Raw genomic sequence first — 24,199 nt, forward strand, 5'->3', positions numbered from 1 at the left:
CCTGCCCCTTCCTTGTTCTCCGACCAGTCTGACTGTCCCCCTGATTAAATGTTATCTCTGCATGTTTCGTTGTCACCTTCTCCTAGCAGCTGCGGCTTACCTGCGGTCCATTTGTCTTTGTGTTTTTGTTGTTTTTTTGTCTTAATTGTAGTTGTGATGTCGTGTTTTTGTGTTTGTGTACTATGTGTGTATGTGGGGGGGAGGGGGGGAACTGTAAAATTGTAAATAGGTGTCCCTTCCGAACGGAGACCCGACCTTTGTTTTCTGGGTGTTGTCTCCGTTTCTGCTGCGGCCTACCATCGGCCCAACTCCTGGAGCTGGCGGCCTCCAGGGCTCTGGTTCGCAGAGCCCGCGGACCGGACTTACCATCAGCGGAGCCGGCCGTCTTCGGAGGCTGCGGGAGCGGCTGCGACCCGCCTTAGGCTCGGGCCGCGTGGATGCCGACATCGGGAGCTCCGGCAGCGACAGCGTGTTCGCCCGCCCCGGGTCGCGGACATTTCATCGTCCGGCGCGGCCTAAGATATGCCGCGGGATATTTCTCTGCTGGGCGGGGGCTTCAATGTCGGGAGCAACGACCGCCCCGACGTGCAGCAACAGCGGCAGCGACAGCGTGTTCGCCCGCCCCGGATCGGACTTATCATCGGCGGAGCCGGCCGTCTTCGGAGGCTGCGGGAGCGGCTGCGACTCGCCTTAGGCTCGGCCCGCTGCGGACCGTCCGGCCTGCAACCACAACAACCTGACTGCGGGAGAAGACGGCAGGAGAAGGGAAAAGACATTGTGGCCTTCCATCACAGTGAGGAGAGGACTGGAGGAGACTCACTGTGATGGATGTTTTCTTGATGGATGTTTCTTCTTTTGTGTGTTTTGGGGGTTGTGTAATTTTAATGCCTATTTTGATGCTTTTGTTGTTGGACTGTGGGTGACGGAATTTCGTCCAATTTGGATGACAATAAAGCTATCTTGAATCTTGAATTTTCCTTGAGTCGCATGCCCTTTGATGTCTCGTTTTCACACCTTACCCTTCCTTATCTCTGTGTCTCCCTCTCCCCAACTCTCAGTTTGAAGAAGGGTCTTGACCCGAAACGTCAGCCATTCCTTCTCTCCAGAGATGGTGCCTGTCCCGCTGAGTTACTCCAGCATTTTGTGTCCATCGTCTACACTAATCACTTGCCTTATGTCCTTGTTCTTCTGGAACTTCAGTCTCCATGAATATTTCAATGGAAGATCTTGCGGTAACATATTAAAATTTAATAGTGCGCAGTTCCTCTAAATATAGCATTTAATGTCTTCTGCACCTTCTCATGTATAACTTTTACTATTTTAAGGTTTTTTTTTCCGACTTATTGTTCTCGGCCACCCACAGTTTAATAATTTGTAAATTTATGTTAATTAATTTGCAAAGTTAATCAATTTTTCAGAGTTGAGAGTAATTCACAAATTTATGCCACCCAGAAATTTCTTGTAGCTGATTGGATGGCATGCATTATTCATTGATTTTTTTAGAACAAAGTTAGCTATGGAAACCAATTGAATCACTCAGAAATTAGCAAATCTTTTCCTTGACATAGACACAAAATGCTGGAGTAACCCAGCGGGCCAGGCAGCATCTCTGGAGAGAAGGAACGGGTGACGGTTGAGGTCGAGACCTTCTTCAGACTTAGTCAGGGGAGAAGGAGACAAAGATTACTGCGGGGTAAGGTATGAAAACACAAGATCAAAGGGGAGGAAGATCAAGGAAAATGTAGAATAGATCATTGTTAGCTAAGGGAAGGAGACAACGAGGCATACAAAGTAAAATTTAATCAGGAGGACAGTCAAACAAGTCGGGGAACTAGGGTGGGGGAGGGACGGAGAGAGAGGGTTGCAAGGGTTACTTGAAGTTAGTGAAGTCAATATTCATACCGCTGGGTTGTAAGCTGCCCAAGCAAAATACGAGGTGCTGTTCCTCCAATTTGCGTTGGGCCTTGCTCTGACAGTGGAGGAAGTCTCGTTATGTTAGAAAACAGTTAGCTATAGAAACCAATTGAATCACTCCGAAATGAGCAAATCTTTTCCTCAAGATAGTCTATAGCTAAAGGGAGAGGTTGAGCAGGCTAGGACTATTCCTAGGAGCACAGGAGGATGAGGGGTGATCTTATAGATGTGTACAAGATCATGAGAGGAATAGATTGGGTAGATGCACAGTCTTTTGCCAAGAATAAGGGAATCGAGAACCAGAGGACTAGATGGTACCCAACCCAGGCGACTATTAGCGTGCTAGCCACAGAAGCAGATCTACAATCACATGTTACAGTCGCTCCACACTCTTAAATCTCTACTCCTACAGCAACCTTTCTTACTTTAACTATGACCTTCTTAATCTTCTATCGAACTTTACTGGCTTTACCTTGCACTAAACGTTACTACCTCAATCATGAATCTATACACTGTGAATGGCTCGAATGTAATCATGTGTTGTCTTTCTGCTGGGCGGTTAGCACGCAACAAAAGCTTTTCACTGTACCTCGGTGCACGTGACAATAAACAAAATTGAAACTGAAACTGACATAGGTTTATGGTGAGGGGGAGAAAGATTTAAAAGGAACAGGTTTTATTAGATTCTAAAGCAATCAAGGGAATGGGGATAGAACAGGAAAATGGGATTTGAGTTTGATAATCATCTATGGTCTTACTGAATGCAGGGGCAGAGGATGGGCCAAATGGCCTGTTTCTTATATTGTTTTGTTCATTTGATGGGTTACCTAACACTACGTATCGTACTTAGAGACATAGAGTGATACAGTGTGGAAACAGGCCCTTCGGCCCATCGTGCCCACACCGGCCAACATGCCCAAGCTACACTAGACCCACCTGCCTGCGCTTGGGCCATATCTCTCCAAACCTGTCCTATCCATGTACCTGTCTAACTGTTTCTAAAACATTGAGATAGTCCAAGCCTCAACTACCTCCTCTGGCAGCTCGTTCCATACACCCACCACCCTTTGTGTTAACGCAGGCTGCAGAAGATCATAAATTCTTGATCCTTTCCCATATTTTGACAAATGTTTTATGCATTTAAATCCCCGGAATAGTAGATTGATGGCTTTTATTGAACAAAGGGAGGCAAGTTGACTTCCCAGACCTGTGGCAGTTCTCTCAAGGAGCCATCTGCTTAGTCTCATTGCCCTTACAGCTCCCCGTGGATTTTTATACATTTAGCAATTTCAGGTATGTGTTCATTTCGTTCTTTTGAAAATGAACATGGATTTTTGCTGTCATCTATCACTGGGATAGCATTCCATCATGTTCAGAGTGTAGGTGGAGAGGAAGTTTCCACTAGCGGGAGAGTCTCGGCCCAGAGACCGTGGGCTCAGAATAAAAGGACGCACCTTTACAAAGGAGATGTGGAGGAATTTCTTTAGGGTAGCGAATCTGTGGAATTCATTGCCACAGACAATTAATCCCAACGTTTAAGAAACAGTTGGACAGGTATATGGATAGGACATGTTTGGTGGGATATGGGCCAAACGCAGGCAGGTGGGACGAGTGTAGCTGGGACATGTTGGCCGGTGTGGGCAAGTTGGGCTGAAGGGCCTGTTTCCATGACTCTCTCTCCAGACAGTTGTGGAGGCCAAGTCAACTGATATTTTTAAGGTGGAGATTTTTACAGATTTTTGATTAGTCAAGTCAAGGGGTTATGGGGAGAAGGCAGGAGAATGGGGTAGTGTGGGATAGATTGATAGATCAGCCATGATTGAATGGCGGAGTAGACCTGATGGGCCGAAATGCCTCACTCTGCTCCTAGAACTTATGAAAAATATAAATACAGCGCTGAATAAGGGTATCAATGTATGGGCGACCCGTCGAAATTGCGGCTATTTGCATGTCTCGTGCAGGGCAAATGCACATTGACTTCTGAACACATTTCCAGTCAATTTTAATTCTGGAATCTAAGATGTATTGCATCTCATTGTCGTGTTTGACACATTGTAGGCCGAAGGGCCTGTTCCTGTGCTGCACTTTATCTGTTCAAGAGTCCAGAGTGTTTTATTGTCATGTCCCAGGTAGAACAATGAAATTCTGACTTCAGCAGCACAACACAATATGTAAACATAGTACACTGTAAACAATATAATAAACGAAAAGAAATTCTGTATATATATATATATATGTGTGTGTGTGTGTGTAAACTAAGCTAATGTATGTGTGCGTGTACACACACACATACATTAGCTTAGTTTATTGTCACGTGTATCGAGGTACAGTGAAAAGCTTTTTTGTTGCGTGCTAACCAGTCAGCAGAAAGACAATACATGATTGCAATTAATCCATTGACATTGTATAAATATACAGTGCCCTCCATAATGTTTGGAACAAAGACCCATCATTTATTTATTTGCCTCAGTACGCCACAATTTGAGATTTGTAATAGAAAAAATAACATGTGCTTAAAGTGCACATTGCCAGATTTTAATAAAGGCCATTTTTATACATTTTTGGTTTCAACATGTAGAAATTACAGCAGTGTTTATACATAGTCCCCCACATTTCAGGGCACCATAATGTTTGGTGACACAGCAATGTCATGTAAATGAAAGTAGTTATGTTTAGTATTTTCTTGCAGATCCTTTGCATGCAAATGACTGCTTGAAGTCTGCGATTCATGGACATCACCAGTTGCTGGGTGTCTTCTGGTAATACTCTGCCAAGCCTGTATGACAGCCACCTTATGCTTGTTTTCGGGGCTAGTTCCCTTCAGTTTTCTCTTCAGCATATAAAAGGCATGCTCAATTGGGTTCAGATCAGTGATTGACTTGGCCACTCAAGAATTTATCATTTTTTAGCAGACAGTGGTCATTGACAAATCCACACCTGAAGAATGTTTCTGATCTGTCGGACAGATGTTTCTGATCTGTCGGACAGATGTTTGGGGATTTTTCTTTACGATAGACAGAATTTTTCTGTCATCAGCTGTGGTCTTCCTAGGCCTGCCAGTCCCTTAAGGGCCTGTCCCACTTAGGCGATTTTAAGGCGACTGCCGGCGACTAGGCTGTCGTGGGCATGATCGCGAGGAGTCTTCAAAGAATCGTAGTGGATCTCGGCGCGTCGCTGAGAAATCATCCGGTATGAAATTTCTCGGTAGCAGCTGGCTTATCGGCAGGTATCGTTGCTTATTGCAGGCGCTGTCGCATGCTGTCCCCAGGTTTGCAAGGTTGTCGCCTGTACTTTATCATGACATCTCATTCAAAGATTCTAGTCGCATTCATTTTGACCATTAAAATCAAACGCTGACACATGCGCTGCGCTATGAGAACACTTTACATTCATTTATTTAGATCAATGAGGCAAACACATACACAGGCATTTCACTACGTTTAATAAAGGCCAAAGCTCACACAAAGATAGACACTACTAAAAAGATAAACTGAGTTTTACTGCTATGCTGTTTGTAGGGGTATGCACACCTGACCATAAAGGACAGCAAGGTCCGTCCAGACCATTTCACATGTCAATGGCGCCTCCGAGCTTGACACCTGTGGTCTAAACCCGTCCACTGAAAAGCAGCTGCAACAGCCAGGTGTGGATTGTGGGTGGAGTCCGCGATGCATGCAGTTTTCCATCTTTCATAGTAATATAGTATATTTGAATAAAGTTGATTTTGGTGATTTAAAAAAAAATAGGTGTCGGAATTTATTGAATTTCTAAGTACTTTATCATGACATCTCATTCAAAGATTCTAGTCGCATTCATTTTGACCAGTAAAATCAAACGCTGACACACGCGCTGCGCTATGAGAACACTTTACATTCATTTATTTAGATCAATGAGGCAAATACATACACAGGCATTTCACTACCTTCATTAAAGGCCAAAGCTCACACACAGACAGACACTACTAACACAAAGATAAACTGAGTTTTACTGCTATGCTGTTTGTAGGGGGTATGGCACACCTGACCATAAAGGACAGTGACCTGCGAAATGGTCTGGCCGGACCTTGCTGTCCTTTATGGTCAGGTGTGCATACCCCCTACAAACAGCATAGCAGTAAAACTCCGTTTATCTTTTTAATAGTGTCTGTCTTTGTGTGAGCTTTGGCCTTTAATAAACGTAGTGAAATGCCTGCGTATGTGCTTGCCTCATTGATCTAAATAAATGAATGAAAAGTGTTCTCATAGCGCAGTGCGTGTGTCAGCGTTTGTTTTTAATGGTCAAAATGATTGCGACTAGAATCTTTGAATGAGATGTCATGATAAAATACTTAGAAATTCAATAAATTCCGACACCTATTTAAAAAAAAAATCACCAAAATTAACTTTATTCAAAAACGCTATATTCCTATGAAAGATGGATAACTGCATGGCAAAATCTTTTTTTTAAACGGACTCTTCACACGAATGCAAAATATACCTAGAAATGTCACTGGACGGACCTTGTTGTGGGTTTGTTCACGTGTGAGTTGTGCTTGTGACACCTCCACATAAGTGCAGGTTTTCGTCGGTTGTCATAGCTTTCCGTGGTCCCTGTCGTAGTGGACTTCTTAGGTAGCGAAGACTGAGTTGCCGGTTGTCGTCAGCTTGCCGTCGCCCATGTGGTAGGTTGTCTTAGCTTGTCGCGGGCATTGTCGTGGACATTGTCATAGGGTTAATTTTTTCGGCGATCTGCTACGACTTTGACAGTTGCCGGCAGTCACCTAAATAAATGCCTAAGTGGGACAGGCCCTTTAGCGATTAGTAAGCTCACCATTGCTCTCTTGTTTCTTAATGATGTTCCAAACAGTTGATTTTGGTACGCCTAAGGGATGACTAATGTCTCTAACAGTTTTAGTCTTGTTTATCTATCTCATAATGGCTTCTTTGACTTTCATTGGCACAACTTTGGTCTTCATGTTGCTAAACAGCAATAAAAGTTTCCAAAGGTGATGGAAAGACTGGAGGAAAGACAGGGTGCCGAGAGCTCTCTTATACCTGCATTAAGGAGGCATTTAAACACACCTGAGCAATTACAAACACCTGTGAGGCCATGTGTCCCAAACATTATGGTGCCCTGAAATGGGGGGACTATGTATAAACACAGCTGTAATTTCTACATCGTGAAACCAAAATGTATAAAAACACCCTTTAATAAAATATGACAATGTGCACTTTAACCACATGTGATTTTTTTCTATTACGAATCTCAAATTGTGGAGTACAGAGGCAAATAAATAAATGATGGGTCTTTGTCCCAAACATTATGGAGGGCACTGTATGATAAGGGAATAATGTTTAGTGCAAGGTAACATACATACATACATACATACACACAATCACACACACACACACACGCACACACAAACAAACAATAATAGCGCAAAAAGACAAAAAGACAAAGTCCAGAGGAAGGAACTGCACATTCTGGTTTACACCGAAGATGGATAAAAAGATGGAGTAACTCAGCGTGACAGGCAGCAGATCTGGAGAAAAGGAGTAGGCTTCGATCTAAAGAAGGCGATCGACCCGAAGCATCACTTATTCCTTTTCTCCAGCTGCCTAACCCAGCTTTTTTTGTCTACCCCCCAAGTCTAGTTCAGAGCTTATTTGGGGGTTGTAGTGTTTAATAGGCTGATAGCTGTTGGGAAGAAGCTGGTCCTGAACCTGGATGTTACAGTTTTCAGGCTCCTGTACCTTCTTCCTGACCGCAGGCGTGAAATGAGAGCGTGGCCAGGGTGACGTGGGTCCTTGATGACACTGGCTGCCTTTTTGAGGCAGCGACTCTTGTAGATCTCTTCGATGGAGGGGGAGTATTCGTACTCGTGGGAGAGTCTAGAACTAGAGGTTATAGCCTGAGAATGAGGAAGGAGATAAGGTGGAATTTCTTTAGTCAGAGGGCGGTGAATCTGTGGAATTATTTGCCACAGAGCGCTGTGGAGGCCAAGTCAATTGATATTTTTAGGGCAGAGATAGAAAGAGTCATGATTAGTACAGGTGTCTGGGGTTATGGAGAGAAGGCAGGAGTATGCGGTTTAGAGGGAGAGATAGATCAGACATGATTGAATGGCGGAGTAGGCTAGATGGGCCGAATGGCCTAATTCTGCTCCTATCACATGACCTTATGAAACAATCATATTAGATGAAGAAACAGGAAAAAAATTATTGTCACTTTTTTTTCTGTATTCATTTTTGGACAAAAAATACATAATAGAACATATTTTCTAATCAATTTCCTCGCGGTTAATCCGAGAGAAGATAACCTATGAGCTCCATCTGATGTTACATCGCAGAGCTTTGAAGGCGGTAGCTTTAGAGATAGTGAATGCTCTAGTTATCATCTTCCAAAGTGACTTAAGATGCTCGAATTGTCCCTTTGGACTGAGATTAGTAAATGTGACTCCGCTATTGATGAACGAAGGGAGGGAGAATAAAGAGAACCAAGACCTGTTAGCCTAACATTAATGATAGGGAAAGTGCTGGAATCTATAATGAAGGATGTAAGAAGAGAACGCCTAAAAGAATAATGGCATAGTGCAGACACATAGAACCTGTGCAGCACAGTGGCGCAGCGGTAGAGTGGCTGCTTTACAGCGCCAGAGACCCTGGTTCGATCCTGACCACTGAGTCCGTGCCGACCAGCGATCACCCATGCACTAGTTCTGTCCTACACACTGGGGACAGTTTACAGAAGCCAATTGACCTACAAACCTGCATGTCTTTGGGATGTGGGAGGTAACCGGAGCACCCGGAGGAAACCCACACAGGTCACAGGGAGAATGTACAAACTCCGCACAGACACACCACCCGTTATCAGGAGCGAACCCAGGATTTTGGACGCTGATTATATCACACAGCACAAATATCATCAGTTTAGCTCAATTGACCAAGGACCAATTTCTTCTCCAGAATGTTTAGTTTGGTTTAGAGATACAGCGTGGAAACAGGCCCTTCAGCCCACCGAGCCCGCGATCCCTGCACACTAACACTAGCCTACACAAACCAGGGACAAATTTACATTTACACCAAGCCAATTAACCCACAAACCTGCACGTCTTTGGGGTGTGGCAGGAAACCGAAGATCTCGGGAGAAAAACCAAGCGGTCACAGGGAGAACGTACAAACTCCATACATGCAGTGCCTATAGTCTGGATCGAACCCAGGTCTGTGGCACTGTAAGGCAGCAACTTTACCACTGCGCCACTGTGCTGCCATAACAGTGATCCAATTTTCATTTGACAGTGATTCAATTTTCATTTACTAATTATATTGAAAAAAGGATGTTTAAAACTCAACTTGATGTGGAGATTATGCATATTACTCACAGTTTTTTTGTCTTATCTTCAGGTAAGCAAGATTACAAGAAAACCAAATCAGTTTTAAAAGCAACAAGATTAAAAGCAGAAGCAAAGAAAACTGCGCCAGGAATAAAGGTGTGTGTGCTTTTTTTGATAAATTTCATTTACTTCAAATGTAAGTATCTTTCTCCAAAAGGTTACTGACCCAAATATTTAGGAATGTGTAGGAAGGAATTGCCAATGCTGGTTTAAACTGAAGATAGACACAAAAAGCTGGAATAACTCAGCGGGACATGCAGCATCTCTGGAGAAAAGGAATAGATCAGAAGAAGGGTCTCGACCCGAAACGTCACCTATCCCTTTCCTCCAGAGATGCTGCCTGTCCCGCTGAGTTCCTCCAGCTTTTTGTGTCTATCTTTGACCCAAACATTGATTCTTTCTCCAAAATATTAACTGCAATATTTAACAATCGGTGTGGATGTGAGCAGCTAAGTATTTCTGCAGTACTGAAACTAAAACATATTATTTTAGGCAGTCAAGGCAAAGCTAAGAACAGAATAGTTAGAAGAATGTTTCTCTGGGTCCTTTAGCTAGCTATCGAATCTAACGTGCTGTTTTGCACTTTCTGCACGCCATCATTAGTTTTTTAGCAAATAAAAGCATTAGCTTTTAGACTTTGGGCTTTACACCGCAGAAACAGGCCCTTCACCCCACCGAGTCCATGCTGACCAGCGATCACCCCGTACACTGACACTATCCCGCACACACTAGGGACAATTCACAATTCTACCGAAGACAATTAACCTACAATCCTGCACGTAACTCAAATTTCACTGTACCTTAATTGGTACATGTGACAATAAACTGATCTTGAAATCATGAAATCTTTGGAGTGTGGGAGGAAACCAGCGATCCCGGAGAAAACCCACGGGGAGAACGTACAAATTCCGTACGGACAGCATCCGTAATCAGGATCGAACCCGAGTCTCTGGCGCTGTAAGGCAGCTACTCTACCTTAGCTGGTAAGCTAACTGTGCTTACCATTAAGCACCACCGTGCGTGCCACCCTTCTTGGTCCATGACCCCTTGCAGAACAAGGTAGTTCACCTGAGGGTTGATTCGTGGTTTTAAAAGAGTCATTGGGTATTTGTAAGGCGCAGACTGACATATTCTTGATTAGTATGGGTGTTAGGGGTTATGGAGAGAAGACAGGAGAATGGGGTTTAGAGGAAGAGATGGACCAGGTACGATTGAATGGCAGAGTAGACCTGATGGGCCAAATGACCTAATTCTGCTTCTATAACTTATGAACTTAGTATTTGATTTTTCCATCCTGGGGAAAAAGGTTTTGACTGTTGTGAGGTGCCTTGATCTCTTCTGGGAACTGAAGTTAAAGCATTTCATCCTTCATCTTGAATCCTTTCATCTTTCGGATTAAGGTTTGATCTGGACTAAAAGATGCAGAGCTGGAGCATCTCAAATTAACTTCTCTTAGGTATGGTTGTGCATCAAAATCAACTCTTAAAGAAGCATGAATGCTAACTCATCTGCTCCATTCTGATTTGTGGTGGGCAGAAAACATTATTTGCGTGTTTTATGTGCTTTTATATAATTCCAAGCATGTGACGAATTTCAAATAATTTTCTAAAGGTTGCTTCTCCTAAATGAGTGTTACTGAAGGAATGACTACTGGACCATTAATTTTTCTAACAATGACATGTTTTAAAATATCCCTGTTAAAGTTTTATCGTTTTTGACATATGACGTATATTATTCATATTTTTGTCATTCCAAAAAGAGGATTGGAAGCATCTTTACATCTTTAAGAGGATTTTCCAGTAGTGGGAGAGTTTAGGACCAGAGGGCACAGCCTTAGAATTAAAGGCCGTACCTTAGGAAAGGAGATGAGGAAGATTTTCTTTAGCCAGAGGGTGGTGAATCAGTGGAATTCATTGCCACACAGACGACTGTGTAGTAAGGGTGACAAAGGTTATGGGAGCAGGGGAGAGAATGGGGTTGAGTGGGAAAGATAGATCCGTCATGATTGAATGACAGAATAGACTCAATGGGCCGAATGGCCTAATTATGCTCCTATGACTTATAAACCTGTGATCCCTATGTCCTATAATGTTAGTCATCAAAGTACTGAATGACCTAATGTTTTCTAGCTATTGGACTCGATTGACTATGGATTAAAAGCCTTCGTGAAGGTTTAGGCTTCTCAGATACTTGGTCATCAAATATATTTAAGAGTGAGGGTGACGATTTTTGGACATTGTCAGATCACAAGACATAGGAGCAGAATTAGACCATTCGATTGGATAGCATGCATAACAAAGCCATTCACTGTACCTCGCTCGGCCCACATGATAATATTAAACCTAAACCTAAGATAGGCACAAAATGTTGGGACGCAATTAGGACAAAATCTTCGGAAGCAAAATGACTCGACCCGAAACGTCACCCATTCCTTCTCTCCAGAGATGCTGCCTGTCCCGCTGAGTTACTCCAGCATTTTGTGTCTATCTTCGGTGTAAACCAGCATCTGCAGTTCCTTCCTACACATTAACCTAAATCTCTTGAGCCTTAAATATTCTTCCCTAAATCTATCTGCACATATCTTCACATCTTCACACAAAGTTTTTTCACACGAAGGGTGGTGGGTGTATGGAGCAAGCTGCCAGAAGAGGTCGTTGAGGCTGGGACTATTCCAAGATTTAAGAAGCAGTTAGACAGGTACATGGATAGGACAGGTTTGGAGGGACCAAATGCGGGCAGGTGGGACTAGTGTAGCTGGGACATGTTGGCCGGTGCGGGCACGTTGGGCCGAAGGGCCTGTTTCCACACTGTATCACTCTATGACTCTATCTTAAGCCGAATGCAAGAATACAATAAAAGAAAAGCAGCAAATTTGAATCTCCTGGTCTCCAATTTGATTTGAATGCTTTTGTGGTAAGCAAGAGAAGTTTGAAACTAGCTGTAGTCTCTCTTTTTGCAAAGCTATACCACATATGGTGCAAATAAAGTAAAATAAATTAATTTAATGCTGGTGGAGGGAGAAATAAATTCTTAGTGACACTGACCTATGTTTCTACTTTCGGCTTACAGTCTTGAGATACGGCGTAATTGAATTGAGTTTCATTTTATAATCATATCTAAAATGCTCAACCAAGCAGGTGTGCATTTTGTCAGTTTTGTTAAGAGTATCTCAGTGGCACCAGGCTGGTATTTTTTTTGCTTCCGGAGGGAAAATGAGATGTGAATAGCTCAGTGCAGTCAAATCGTGCACAAGGACTGTCATCGTGGCTGGAATCAGCACCACCACAGTTTCTGTTACATCAGGGAGGAGAGATGGTGCAAAAATGGGTCATAGCAGAAATACGTAAAAGTGGAACAAAATGACGCGTGGGATTTAATTCAGATAACTCTGTAACGTTGCTCATGAAGAACTCGGAGAAGGCAGGAGAACGGGTTTGGGAGGGAGAGATAGACCAGCCATGATTGAATGGCAGAGGATGCTCGATGGGCTGAATGGCCTAATTCTGCTCCTATCACTTATGAAAGAAAATGGATCGCAAAGAATGGCCTGGATAGAGTGGATGTGGAGAGGTTGTTTCCACTAGTGGGAGAGTCTAGGACGAGAGGCCATCGCCTCAAAATTAAAAGAAGTTCTTTTAGAAAGGAGATGAGAAATTTCTTTAGTCAGAGGGTGGTGAATCTGTGGAATTCTTTGCCACAGATGGAGGCCAAGTCAATGGATATTTTTAAGGCAGAGATAGATTCTTGATTAGTAAAGGTGTCAGAGGTTATGGGGAGAAGGCAGGAGAATGGGGTTAGGAGGGAGAGATAGATCAGCTGTGATTGCATGGCGGAGTAGACTCGATGGGCCGAATGGCATAATTCTACTCCTATCACATAACCATGATTGCATGGCAGAGTAGACTCGATGGGCCGAATGGCATAATTCTGCTCCTATCACCTATGAAAAAAAATAGGATCGCAAAGAATGGCCTGGATAGAGTAGATGTGGAGAGGATGTCAAGGACTAGAGGTCATAGCCTTAGAATTAAAGGACATTCTTTTAGGAAGGAGATGAGGGGCAATTTCTTTAGTCAGAGGGTGGTGAATCTGTGGAATGCATTCCCACAGAAGGCTGTGGAGGCCAAGTCACTTTGTGTGACATTTTGGGTTGAGACTTCTTCAGACTCAGATTTGTAGGTTAATTGTAAATTGCGCTAGTGTGTGTAGGATAGTGTTAGTGTGCGGGGATCGCTGGTCGACGTGGACTCGGTGGGCCGAAGGCCCTGTTTCCGTGCTGTATCTCTAAAGTCTGGTCCAAAGTAAAAGAAGCAATCTTCAAAAGCTTTTCCAAATGGTTAAAAAGGAACATAGAAACATAGAAAATAGGTGCAGGAGTAGGCCATTCGGCCCGTCGAGCCTGCACCGCCATTCAATATGATCATGGCTGATCATCCAACTCAGTATGCCGTACCTGCCTTCTCTCCATACCCCCTGATCCCTTTAGCCACAAGGGCCACATCTAACTCCCTCTTAAATATAGCCAATGAACTGGCCTCAACTACCTTCTGTGGCAGAGAATTCCACAAGAAAACAAGAATGCTAAGAACTATATTCTGCACTCTGTATCTTCCCCTTTGCTCTACCTGTTGTACTTGAGTTTGACTTAGACCAGCCCAACGCATCTACAAATGCCCAGAGTAGGTGAATCAGGGGTATGGAGAAGACCAGTGACTTGAGGGTGTGAGCTACAGAGAGAGGTTGAGTGGGCTGGGACTCTATTCCCTGGAGCGCAGGAGGACGAGGGGTGATTTTATAGAGGTGTACAAAATCATGAGAGGAATAGATCAGGTACACGCACAGAATCAATTGCTCAGAATAGGTAATTTGAGGACCAGAGGACATAGCTTCAAGGTGAAGGGGAAAAGATTTAATAGGGGTAACTTTTTCACACATGGGGTGGTGGGTGCATGGAACGGGCTGTCGGTGGAAGTAGTTGAGGCTGGGACTATCCCAACATTTAAGAAACAGACAGGTACATGGATAGGACAGGCTGGGAGGAATATGGACCAAGCGCAGGCAGGTGGGACTAGTGTAGATGGGACATGTTGGCCGGTGTGGGCGAGTTTGGCCGAAGTGCCTGTTTCCACGCCGTATCACTCTAAATAGCAGTGGTTACTTCAAACACTCCTGTTGTCCACTGGGCCCAGCAGATGGTGCTTGCAGTTGTGTGTGTCACTTGTTTATGACATCCTGTAAAGATTAGTAGCTCTGTGGCCAGATGGGGCCGGGAGCACAGCTGTTGCTGGCTAAAGGAAAATAAATGGAAGCTCTCTTGCACAGTCCCAGCCTCTTGAGATGTTCCAGTGTAGCGATTAGTACAAAAGAACCTACGCAGTCTGCAGATGTTCTTCTAACAGATAAACCATCCATTAATGGATGTAAACATTCCAGCAGTAAAACATTATGTTGAGTTGATGTGAATTAATTTAACTAATACTGTACTTTAAAAAATATATTACAGGACAAAATACAGAAAAAACATTTTGTTTAGTTTTTTTTAAAGTTAGAGATACCGCGGAAACATGCCCACCGGGTCCGTGCCCACCGGGTCCGTGCCCACCGGGTCCGTGCCCACCGGGTCCGTGCCCACCGGGTCCGTGCCCACCGGGTCCGTGCCCACCGGGTCCGTGCCCACCGGGTCCGTGCCCACCGGGTCCAGGCCCACCGGGTCCATGCCCACCGGGTCCAGGCCCACCGGGTCCGTGCCCACCGGGTCCGTGCCCACCGGGTCCGTGCCCACCGGGTCCGTGCCCACCGGGTCCATGCCCACCGGGTCCATGCCCACCATGATCCCCGCACACTAACACTATCCTACACACACTAGGGGACAATTTACATTTATACCAAGCCAATTAACCTACAAACCTGTATGCCTTTGGAGTGTGGGAGGAATCTGAAGATCGTGGAGAAAACCCACACAGGTCACTTTCTTCACTGCCTGCTGTACCTGCACGCCACCTTTCAGTGACTGGTGTACAAGGCCACCCAGGTCTCGTTGCACTTCCCCTTTACCTAATCTGACACCATTGAGATAATAATCTGCCTCTGTTTTTGCTGCCAAAGTGGATAACCTCACATTTATCTATATTATACTGCATCTGCCATGCATTTGCCCACTCACTCAACCTGTCCAAGTCACCCTGCAGCCTCCTAACATCCTCTTCGCAGTTCACACTGCCACCCAGCTTTGTGTCATCTGCAAACTTGCTAGTGTTACTTCTAATTCCATCATCCAAATCATTAATATATATTGTAAATAGTTGCGGCCCCAACACCGAGCCTTGCGGCACTCCACTCGCCACTGCCATTCTGAAAAGGACCTGTGTATTTCTACTCTTTGCTTCCTGTCTGCCAACCTATTCTCCATCCATGTCAACACCCTACCCCCAATACCAAGTGCTCTAATTTTGCTCACCAATCGCCCGTATGGGACTTTATCAAAGGCTTTCTAGAAGTTTAGATACACTATATCCACTGGCTCACCTTCATCCATTTTACTTGTCACATCCTCAAAAATTCCAGAAGATTGGTCAAGCAGAATTTCCCTTTCATAAATCTATGCTGACTTGGACCAATTCTGTTGCCGCTCTCCAAATGTGCCGTATTACCTCTTTAATAATTGACTCCAGCATCTTCCCCACCACTGATGTCAGGCTAACTGGGAATAACAATTATAAAACTGGTAGGATAGACACAAAATGTTGGAGTAACTCAGCGGGACAAGCAGACTAAAGAAGGGTCTCAACCCGAAACGTCACCCATTCCTTCTCTCCAGAGATGCTGCCTGACCCGCTACGTTGCTCCAGCATTTTGTGTCTATCTTCCATTTAAACCAGCATCTGCAGTTCCTTTCTACACTTAAAACTGGTTGGCACGGACGAGTTGGGCTGAAATGCCCCTTCTTGTGCTGCATGATTCCATGCCTGCATTTAACCAATCGTACAATATCACAGAGAGCTCTGAGTATCCAAATATTCCCGAAGAGAGACACCGAAAAGCTGGAGTAACTCAGTGGGTCAGGCAGCATCTCTGGAGAGAAGGAATGGGTGACGGTTTGGGTTGAGACCCTTCTTCGGACTGAGAGTCGGGGGAGAGGGAGACACAGAGATATGGAAGGGTAAGATGCGAAAACGAGAGATCAAAGGGGACGAAGACCAAAGAAAATGTAGAATAGATGATTGTTAGCTTGGGGAAGGTGACAACGAGGCAGACAAAGTAAAATTTAATCAGGTGGACAGTCAAACTAATCGGAGAACTAGGGTGGGGGAGGGATGGACAGAGGGAAAGCAAGGGTAAATGAAGTTAGAGAAGTCAATATTTATACCGCTGGGTTGTAAGCTGCCCAAGCGAAATATGAGGTGTTGTTCGTCCAATTTAGTTTAGTTTACAGATACAGCGTGGAAACAGGCCCTTCAGCCCACCAGGTCCGCACCGACCAGCGATCCCCGCACACATTAACACTATCCTACACACACTAGGGACTATTTACAGTATTTATTCACAAAATGCTGGAGTAACTCAGCAGGTCAGTCAGCATCTCAGGAGAGAAGGAATGTGTGATGTTTCGGGTCAAGACCCTTCTTCAGACTGAAGAAGGGTCTCGACCCGAAACGTCACCCATTCCTTCTCTCGTGAGATGCTGCCTGACCTGCTGAGTTACTCCAGCTTTTTGTGAATAAATACCTTCGATTTGTACCAGCACCTGCAGTTATTTTCTTACAGGGAATATTTACACATACACCAAGCCAATTAACCTACACACCTGTACGTCTTTAGAGTGTGGGAAGAAACCAAAGATCTCGGAGAAAACCCATGCGGTCATGGGGAGAACGTCCAAACTCCGTGCAGACAACACCCGTAGTTGGGATCGAACCCAGGTCTCCGGTGCTGCAAGGCAGCAACTCTACTGCTGCGCCATCGTGCTGCCCTCTGACAGCCTCACTCTGACACTGGAGGAAGCCCAGTTTTTTCCCCTTGTTATGTAAAACTAATTTCTTTGAGAGTAAATTGCTTTAACAATTATGTAAAGTTGGAAATAATGTTAGACATTAAACTGTACCTCACATGAAATCTGTATACACCCTGTTTACCCGATCTATTCCTCTCGTGATTTTGTACGCCTCTATCAGATCACCCCTCATCCTCCAGCCCCCCCAAGGGATAGGGTCCCAAAATGGTGCACTCATATTCCCTAAGCTAAAATTATTCTAACAGTTGTTTTCAGAATAAACATCTAGAAACACGCACATTTGTTTTAGTGAGTAAGTAACCTGTCACAGCCAGATGCAGAGAACGGAGTACCGTAAACAATTTAATTCTTACCATTCAGAAATAAAATGCGTTATTTTTCTCGATGTGGAAACATGGAATTGAAAATGCTGGTTAATACAGAAAAGGACACAAAGTGCTGGAGTAAAGATTCCTCCTTATCTCCTTCCTTTGGTCCTTTAATTCTGAGGCTATGGCTTCTGATCCTAGACTCTCTCACTAGTGGAAATATCCTCTCCACATCCACTCTATCCAGGCCTGTTCTAGATTAAGCTAGTTTGCTCGCCCTAAGGGCCAGGAAGCGAGCGGTCAAGATCATCTCTGACCCCTCTCACCCTGGCCACAAACTCTTTGAAGCACTTCCCTCTGGAAGGCGACTCCGGACTGTCAAAGCAGCCACAGCCAGACATAAAAACAGCTTTTTTTTCCACGAGTAGTAGCTCTACTCAATAACCAAAGTCTGTAGCCTCTTTTTTGCTCTGGTTTATTTTCACCCACACGTTTAGACCGTAATGTTGTATCCTTATTGTATTGATGTGTTTATGCTTTATTCTTAATTGTTAACTGTATGTTTGTGTTGTCATTTGTGAGCGGAGCACCAAGGCACATTCCTTGTATATGCATACTTGGCCAATAAACTTATTCATTCATTCATTCATTCATTTCTGTTTGAGAGGGGACCTCATTGAAACTTACTGAACAGTGAAAGGCCTGGATAGAGTGGATGTGGAGAGGGTGTTTCCACTAGTGGGAGAGTCTAGGACCAGAGGTCACAGCCTCAGAATTAAAGGACGTACCTTTAGGAAAGTGGTGAGAAGGAGTTTCTTTAGTCAGAGGGTGGTGAATCTGGGGAATTATTTGCCATAGAAGGCTGTGGAGGCCAAGTCAATGGATACTTTTAAGACAGAGATTGATAGATTCTTGATTAGTGCAGATGAAAGAGTTTATGGGGTGAAGGCAGGAGAATGGGGTGAGGAGGGGGAAGATAGATCAGCCACGAATGAATGCTGGAATAGACGTAATGGGCTGAATGGCCTAATTCTGCTCCGATCACTTATGAAAAATATCGACTTGCATTAAATAAATTTTAATTCAAGAGAGCATGGATTAACATCAGTGACAATCAAACACTCTCTGTTGGTCGCTCTGTGTTAACACTTATCTTTTCATCTTTTCTTTTAGGATGTGATTCTCATCGTTGTGGCCATTCTGATTTTACTTGTGGCTGTTTACGGTTTCTTTTATCTGAAGTTCAACACAGACGTTGATGTTGATCCAGAACTGGACAGAAATTAGCGACGTGATGGCTCGTACAAGGAGACGGACTCCTCTGGAGAAACGTAAACAAACGGCAGGGGTTTGCAGATGAAATTTGGACTACAAAGACGGCACATGTGACTTTTATTAAGAATTACATCTGTCAAGAGTTACTTTCAAAGTATTCAGCAGCTTTATGAGCCCAGTCAAGGCTGCATCTTGCATTAATTTTAATTGGTGTACAATAATGTTTTAATATTCACTTTTTTCTGTGAGTAGTTTAGCTTAGCTTAGAGATACAGTGTAGAAACCGGGATCGCTGGTCTGTGCAGACTCAATGGGCCAAAGAGCCTGTTTCCTCGCTGTATCTCCAAGCTACACTAAAATTTCTCACGTGCTAGAAATCTGAAGTAAAATCAGAAAATGCATAGTGATCGTCAACCTGTCTATTTTACTCATGATTTTGTCGTAGTTTATTTTAGTTTACTTTAGTTTAGAGACACTGCGAGGAAACAGGCCCTTCGGCCCACCTAGTCCGCACTGACCAGCGACCACCCAGTACACTAGTACTATCCTACACACATTAGGGACAATTGACAATCTTTACCGAAGCCAATTAGCCAACAAACCTGCACGTCTTTGGAGTGTGAGAGGAAACAGAGCACCCGGGGGGAAACCCACGCGGGTCTCGGGAAGAACGTATAAACCCCGTACAGGCAAGCACCCGTAGTCAGGATCAGTATACAGTTCAGTAAAAATCTTACCATGAATAGGCACAATCATACGTAGGTCCAAGAGTGTAGGAATAGTAAGATTATAGAGGCTGTATACAGGAGTTGAAACATTTCCAGCGCTATCTCATATCATTCAAGTTGAGAGTTGTTGGAAGATGCTGTCTTAGCTGTAAAGGCCCGTTGTCCTGGCGACGGCACTTTGTTTGGAGTTGAAGTGGTCGGCCTGGCCAGGCGATGTTGTTAATGTCTGAAGAAGCATCCCGACCCCAAATGTCACCCATCCTTTTTCTCCAGGGATGCTGACTAACCCGCTGAGTTACTCCAGCACTTTGGTCTGTCTCAGGAGATGTTGATCTCCGGCACTGTTCTGCCGCTGCAGGCCATGTCCGATCTACGTGCTCAGCCTCTTGGAGTGTGTCCTGGCCCAATCGAGCCCCAGACATATTGGTCTTCATAAGTTCAGAAGTGATCGGAGCAGAATTAGGCCATCCGGTCCATCCAGTCTACTCCGCCATTCAATCGTGGCTGATCTCTCTTTCCTCTCAACCCCTTTCTCCATCCTTCTCCCCTTAACCCTTGACACCTGTACGAATCAAGAATCTGTCAATCTCCGTCTTAAAATTATCCATTGACTTGGCCTCCACAGTCGTCTCAGGCAATGAGTTCCACAGATTCACCACCCTCTGACTAGAGAAATTCCTCCTCATCTCCTTTCTAAAGGTACGTCCTTTTATTCTGAGGCTATGCACTCTGGTCCTAGATTGTCCCACTAGTTAACCCAATCATTCCTGGGACCATTCTCGTAAACATCCTCTGGACCCTCTCCAACGCCAGCACACCCATCCTCAGATTTGGGGCCCAATACTCCAAATGCAGTCTGACTAGTGCCTTATAAAGCTTCGGCATTACACCCCTGTTTTTGTCTGCTAGCCCTCTCAAAATAAATGCTAGCATTGCATTCGCCTTCCTTAGTTCCCAGTTTAGTTTATTGTCACGTGTACCGAGGTACAGGGGAAAAAGCTTTTGTTGCGTGCTAACCAGTCAGCGTAAAAGACAATACATGATTACAGTCGAGCCGTTTACGGTGTACAGATTAAATACGTGATGAGGGAATGACGTTTCATGCAGGGTGTGTTACACTACCGATTCGACTTGCAAATTAACCTTTTGGAAATGCTGCACCAGCACTCCCAAGTCCCTTTCCAGATCCAGATGATTTGGAGATGTCTTAAGATGATCCAAACAATATTGTATGAGAATCATGTACAACAGCATCTTTAGCCTTTATGAAATGGAGATGGGCAGGTGAAAGCAACTACAACCAACAATGAACAATAAATATGGTGCTAGTCATTTTATAATTTGGGTTTTATAATTTAGGTTGGGGAAGCAATTTAATGATACCGTCAAAATTTATAGACAAGAAGTTATTGTGTTAAAGTAACTAGCGTAGTTCACTCACATGGCATTAATATCTAATCAACACTAAAATTGATTCTAATTGTACATAGTTATGGAAAGATGTTAAAGGCGCCACAGTGAGACAGATTAGCTAATGGTAGCTTATGTGAAACGCCGTGTTTACTTAAAAAAATCTTCCTTAATGTTTTTCTTCATGATTTAATCTTCTAAAAAAGAAAAGGGTATTTTTTAAATCAGTTTTTTGCAGACTGACAATTGATGAAGATAGTGTGATATCAATATTGGGGAATGTATTTCTTCGTTACTGTGGGATGTTATTGTTACATCTTTGACCAAACTGTTAATCCAAAGGCAATCTCTTATTTGTCAATTAAATATCTGTGTCTGGTAATATGAAGACGTATTATAAAGCGTAATGTGCACACTTGTTTGTCATGTAATTAATATGGTAAATTACACCATTCTTCTTCACACACAAGACAGCATTAACAAACACTGACAGTGAGTGCTGCCTGTACGGAGTTCGCACGTTCTCCCTGTGACCGTGTGGGTTTTCTCCAGGGTTTGGATGGCACGGTGGCGCAGCGGCAGAGTTGCTGCATTACCCCGCTTTCGATCCCGACTACGGCTGCTGTCTGTACGGAATTTGTACGTTCTCCCCGTGAGTTTTCTCTGCGATCTTCAGTTTCCTCCCACGTTCCAAAGACGTACAGGTTTGTAGGTTCATGGGCTTGGTATCATTGTGAAATGTCCCTAATGTGTGTAGGGTAGTGTTAGTGTGCGGGGATCGCTGGTCGGTACGGACTCAGTGGGCCGAAGATCCTGTTTCCACACTGTATCTCTAAACTAAACTAAAAGTAATACAGCATTAACAGACACTGACTACGGGCGCTGTCTGTAGGGAGTTTGTGCGTTCTCCCTGTGACCGCGTGGGTTTTCTCCAGTTGCTTCGGTTTCCTTCCACATTCCAAAGACGTGCAGGTTAGTAGGTTAATAGGCTTCTGTAAATTGCCCCTAGTGTGCAGGATGCGAAGCTGGGATAATATAGAACTAGTGTACGGACGATTGTTGGTCGGCGTGGTCTTGGTGGCTTGTGTCACTGAAGATAGACACAAAATGCTGGAGTAACTCAGCAGGACAGGCAGCATCTCTGGATAGAAGCAATGGGTGACGTTTCGGGTCGTGAACCTTCTTCAGACCACGCTGTATCTCTAAATTAAACACATCACATCCTTGAAAAATTACCCATTTGGTACTATTTCCCTTCTTTTTCTTTTGGTCCATGGTTTACTTTTTCTGTCCTTATGTTTTTGAATATACACAGCCAGTTTTATTTTGTGTGGAGAAGACAAATGAAAAATCAAATCAGAAAAGGAAAGTAACCCTGAATATTAGAAATATGACATGCATGGCCTGGATAACTGATTACCTGTAATTGTTGACCCGTGTTGAATCTGGAAGGCCGTGATCTGGAAAGCTGGGAAGACAGAAGAACCAACGTCAGACTACTGAATGAAGCAAAAACATCAGGCATCGAAGCCTTCGTCATCAAGAACCAATTAAGACGGAGCGGTCATGTTGTTCGGATGGAAGACGAGCATCTACCAAAGCAAACCTACTCCCAGCTTAAAGAAGGCAAACGTAAAAGAGGCGGACAAAAGAAGAGATTCAAAGATGCCTTTAAAGCCAGCATGAAGAAATGTGAAATCCACATTGAAAATTGGGAAACCGATGCCAAGGACAGGAAACTCTGGCCAACCATCATCCAAAAAGGAACAGCGACCTTCGAAGCCAACAGATGCGCAGAATTAGAGGAAAAGAGAAGTAAACGGAAAGAGAGGCAGCAGCAACCGATCTGACATCTGGAATTACCGGCCCTGAATGCCGAAGAACTTTCAAAGCCTGGATTGGACTCAAAAGCCACCTGAGAGTTCATAAAAACAACGAAAGGTAGACCATCATCCTCGACCTCGAGGGACTGCCACGACGATGTGTCCAGTCAGGTGAGGTGCTCGTCCTAGATCTTCTGTCAAATTTTATTAGAATGGACTAGGAAACCACAGACAATATGGACTAGGAGGGAAACCAAAACTCAAGACCATTGTTGAGGACTGAACAGAGATATTCTGGTTTTAAAAAAAGACACCCACTCCTTATTTAGTTAAGTAGAAGGGTGGCACAGCGGCAGAGTTGCTGCCTTACAGCGCCTGAGACGTCAGGGTTCGATCCGGACCACTTGTGCTTGTCTGCACGGAGTTTGTACGTGACCCGCAGGGTTTTTCTCCGGGTGCTCCGGTTTCCTCCCACACTCCAAAGACGTACAGGTTTGAAGGTTAATTGGCTTCGGTAAAAATTGTAAACTGTCCCTAGTGTGTGCAGGATAGTGCTAGTGTACGGGGATTGCTAGTCGGCGCGGACTCGGTGAGCCGAAGGGCCTGGTTCCCCGCTGTATCACAAACTAAAGTAAGTTAGTGCACTGAACACAACATACTATCATAAATAATTATACAACCGTTGCCTCTCCCTTTACTCCATTAAAAGTCGATTAACCAGTTCCACAATTGACAACGATGTATCCCACTTGGCATCACACCGCCCCCAGCCAACAATCAGTCTATCCGGGAACCACCCATGCTGGCCCTGATTTGTCCTGATCTTTTCTTGCTTGTAGTTCCCCCCCCCCCCCCCCCAACAGCCCAATCAATCTGAAGAAGGATCCCGACACGAAATGTCACCAGTCCATTTTCTCCAGAAATGCTGCCTGACCTGCTGAGTTACTCCAGCATTTTGTGTCCATCTTTGATATAAACCAGTGTCTGCAGTTTGTTTATCTACATATATTACGAAAACTCGCATCTTGTATGTATGTATGTTCCCGAAATACAGCCAAAACGGTACACGATAGCACAACAATTTTAGGCCCACCTTACCATTGGCCTGCTGGTGGAAGTTTTGTTCAAATTGTTGTTATATTTTAAAAGCTATTCACATTTTAAACTTTAATAAATCACTTTTCCACTTGCCGTGGCCGTCAGCCGCGCCTGCTCAGTAATACATCAGTGTTCGACGTCACAAAGGCCAAAGAAGATGGCCGCCGGAACCATGCGAGCGCAGTTGGGCGCGGGACTCGCCCGAGTGACGGGAGTGGCGGCCAATGACGGGGGGGGGGGGGTGAGGAGCAGAAGAGGCA

General features: G+C 44.3%; 1 protein-coding gene across 4 annotated transcripts in view; it reads left to right on the forward strand.

Annotated features, from left to right (window-relative positions):
- Nucleotides 1–23,942, forward strand: part of triqk (triple QxxK/R motif containing) — a 49,466-nt gene extending 25,524 nt beyond the window's left edge. For all 4 annotated transcript variants that reach the window (XM_078397194.1, XM_078397195.1, XM_078397197.1 and 1 more), the window contains 2 exons: nt 9,297–9,382; nt 18,779–23,942. In XM_078397194.1, the coding sequence (XP_078253320.1) occupies nt 9,297–9,382; nt 18,779–18,892 (200 nt within the window). In that variant the 3' untranslated portion in view covers nt 18,893–23,942. The remainder of the gene's footprint in view (nt 1–9,296; nt 9,383–18,778) is intronic.
- Nucleotides 23,943–24,199: the final 257 nt, after the last annotated feature.

This window comes from Rhinoraja longicauda, chromosome 4 (assembly GCF_053455715.1).
Source record: "Rhinoraja longicauda isolate Sanriku21f chromosome 4, sRhiLon1.1, whole genome shotgun sequence".
Taxonomy (NCBI): Eukaryota; Metazoa; Chordata; class Chondrichthyes; order Rajiformes; family Arhynchobatidae; genus Rhinoraja; species Rhinoraja longicauda.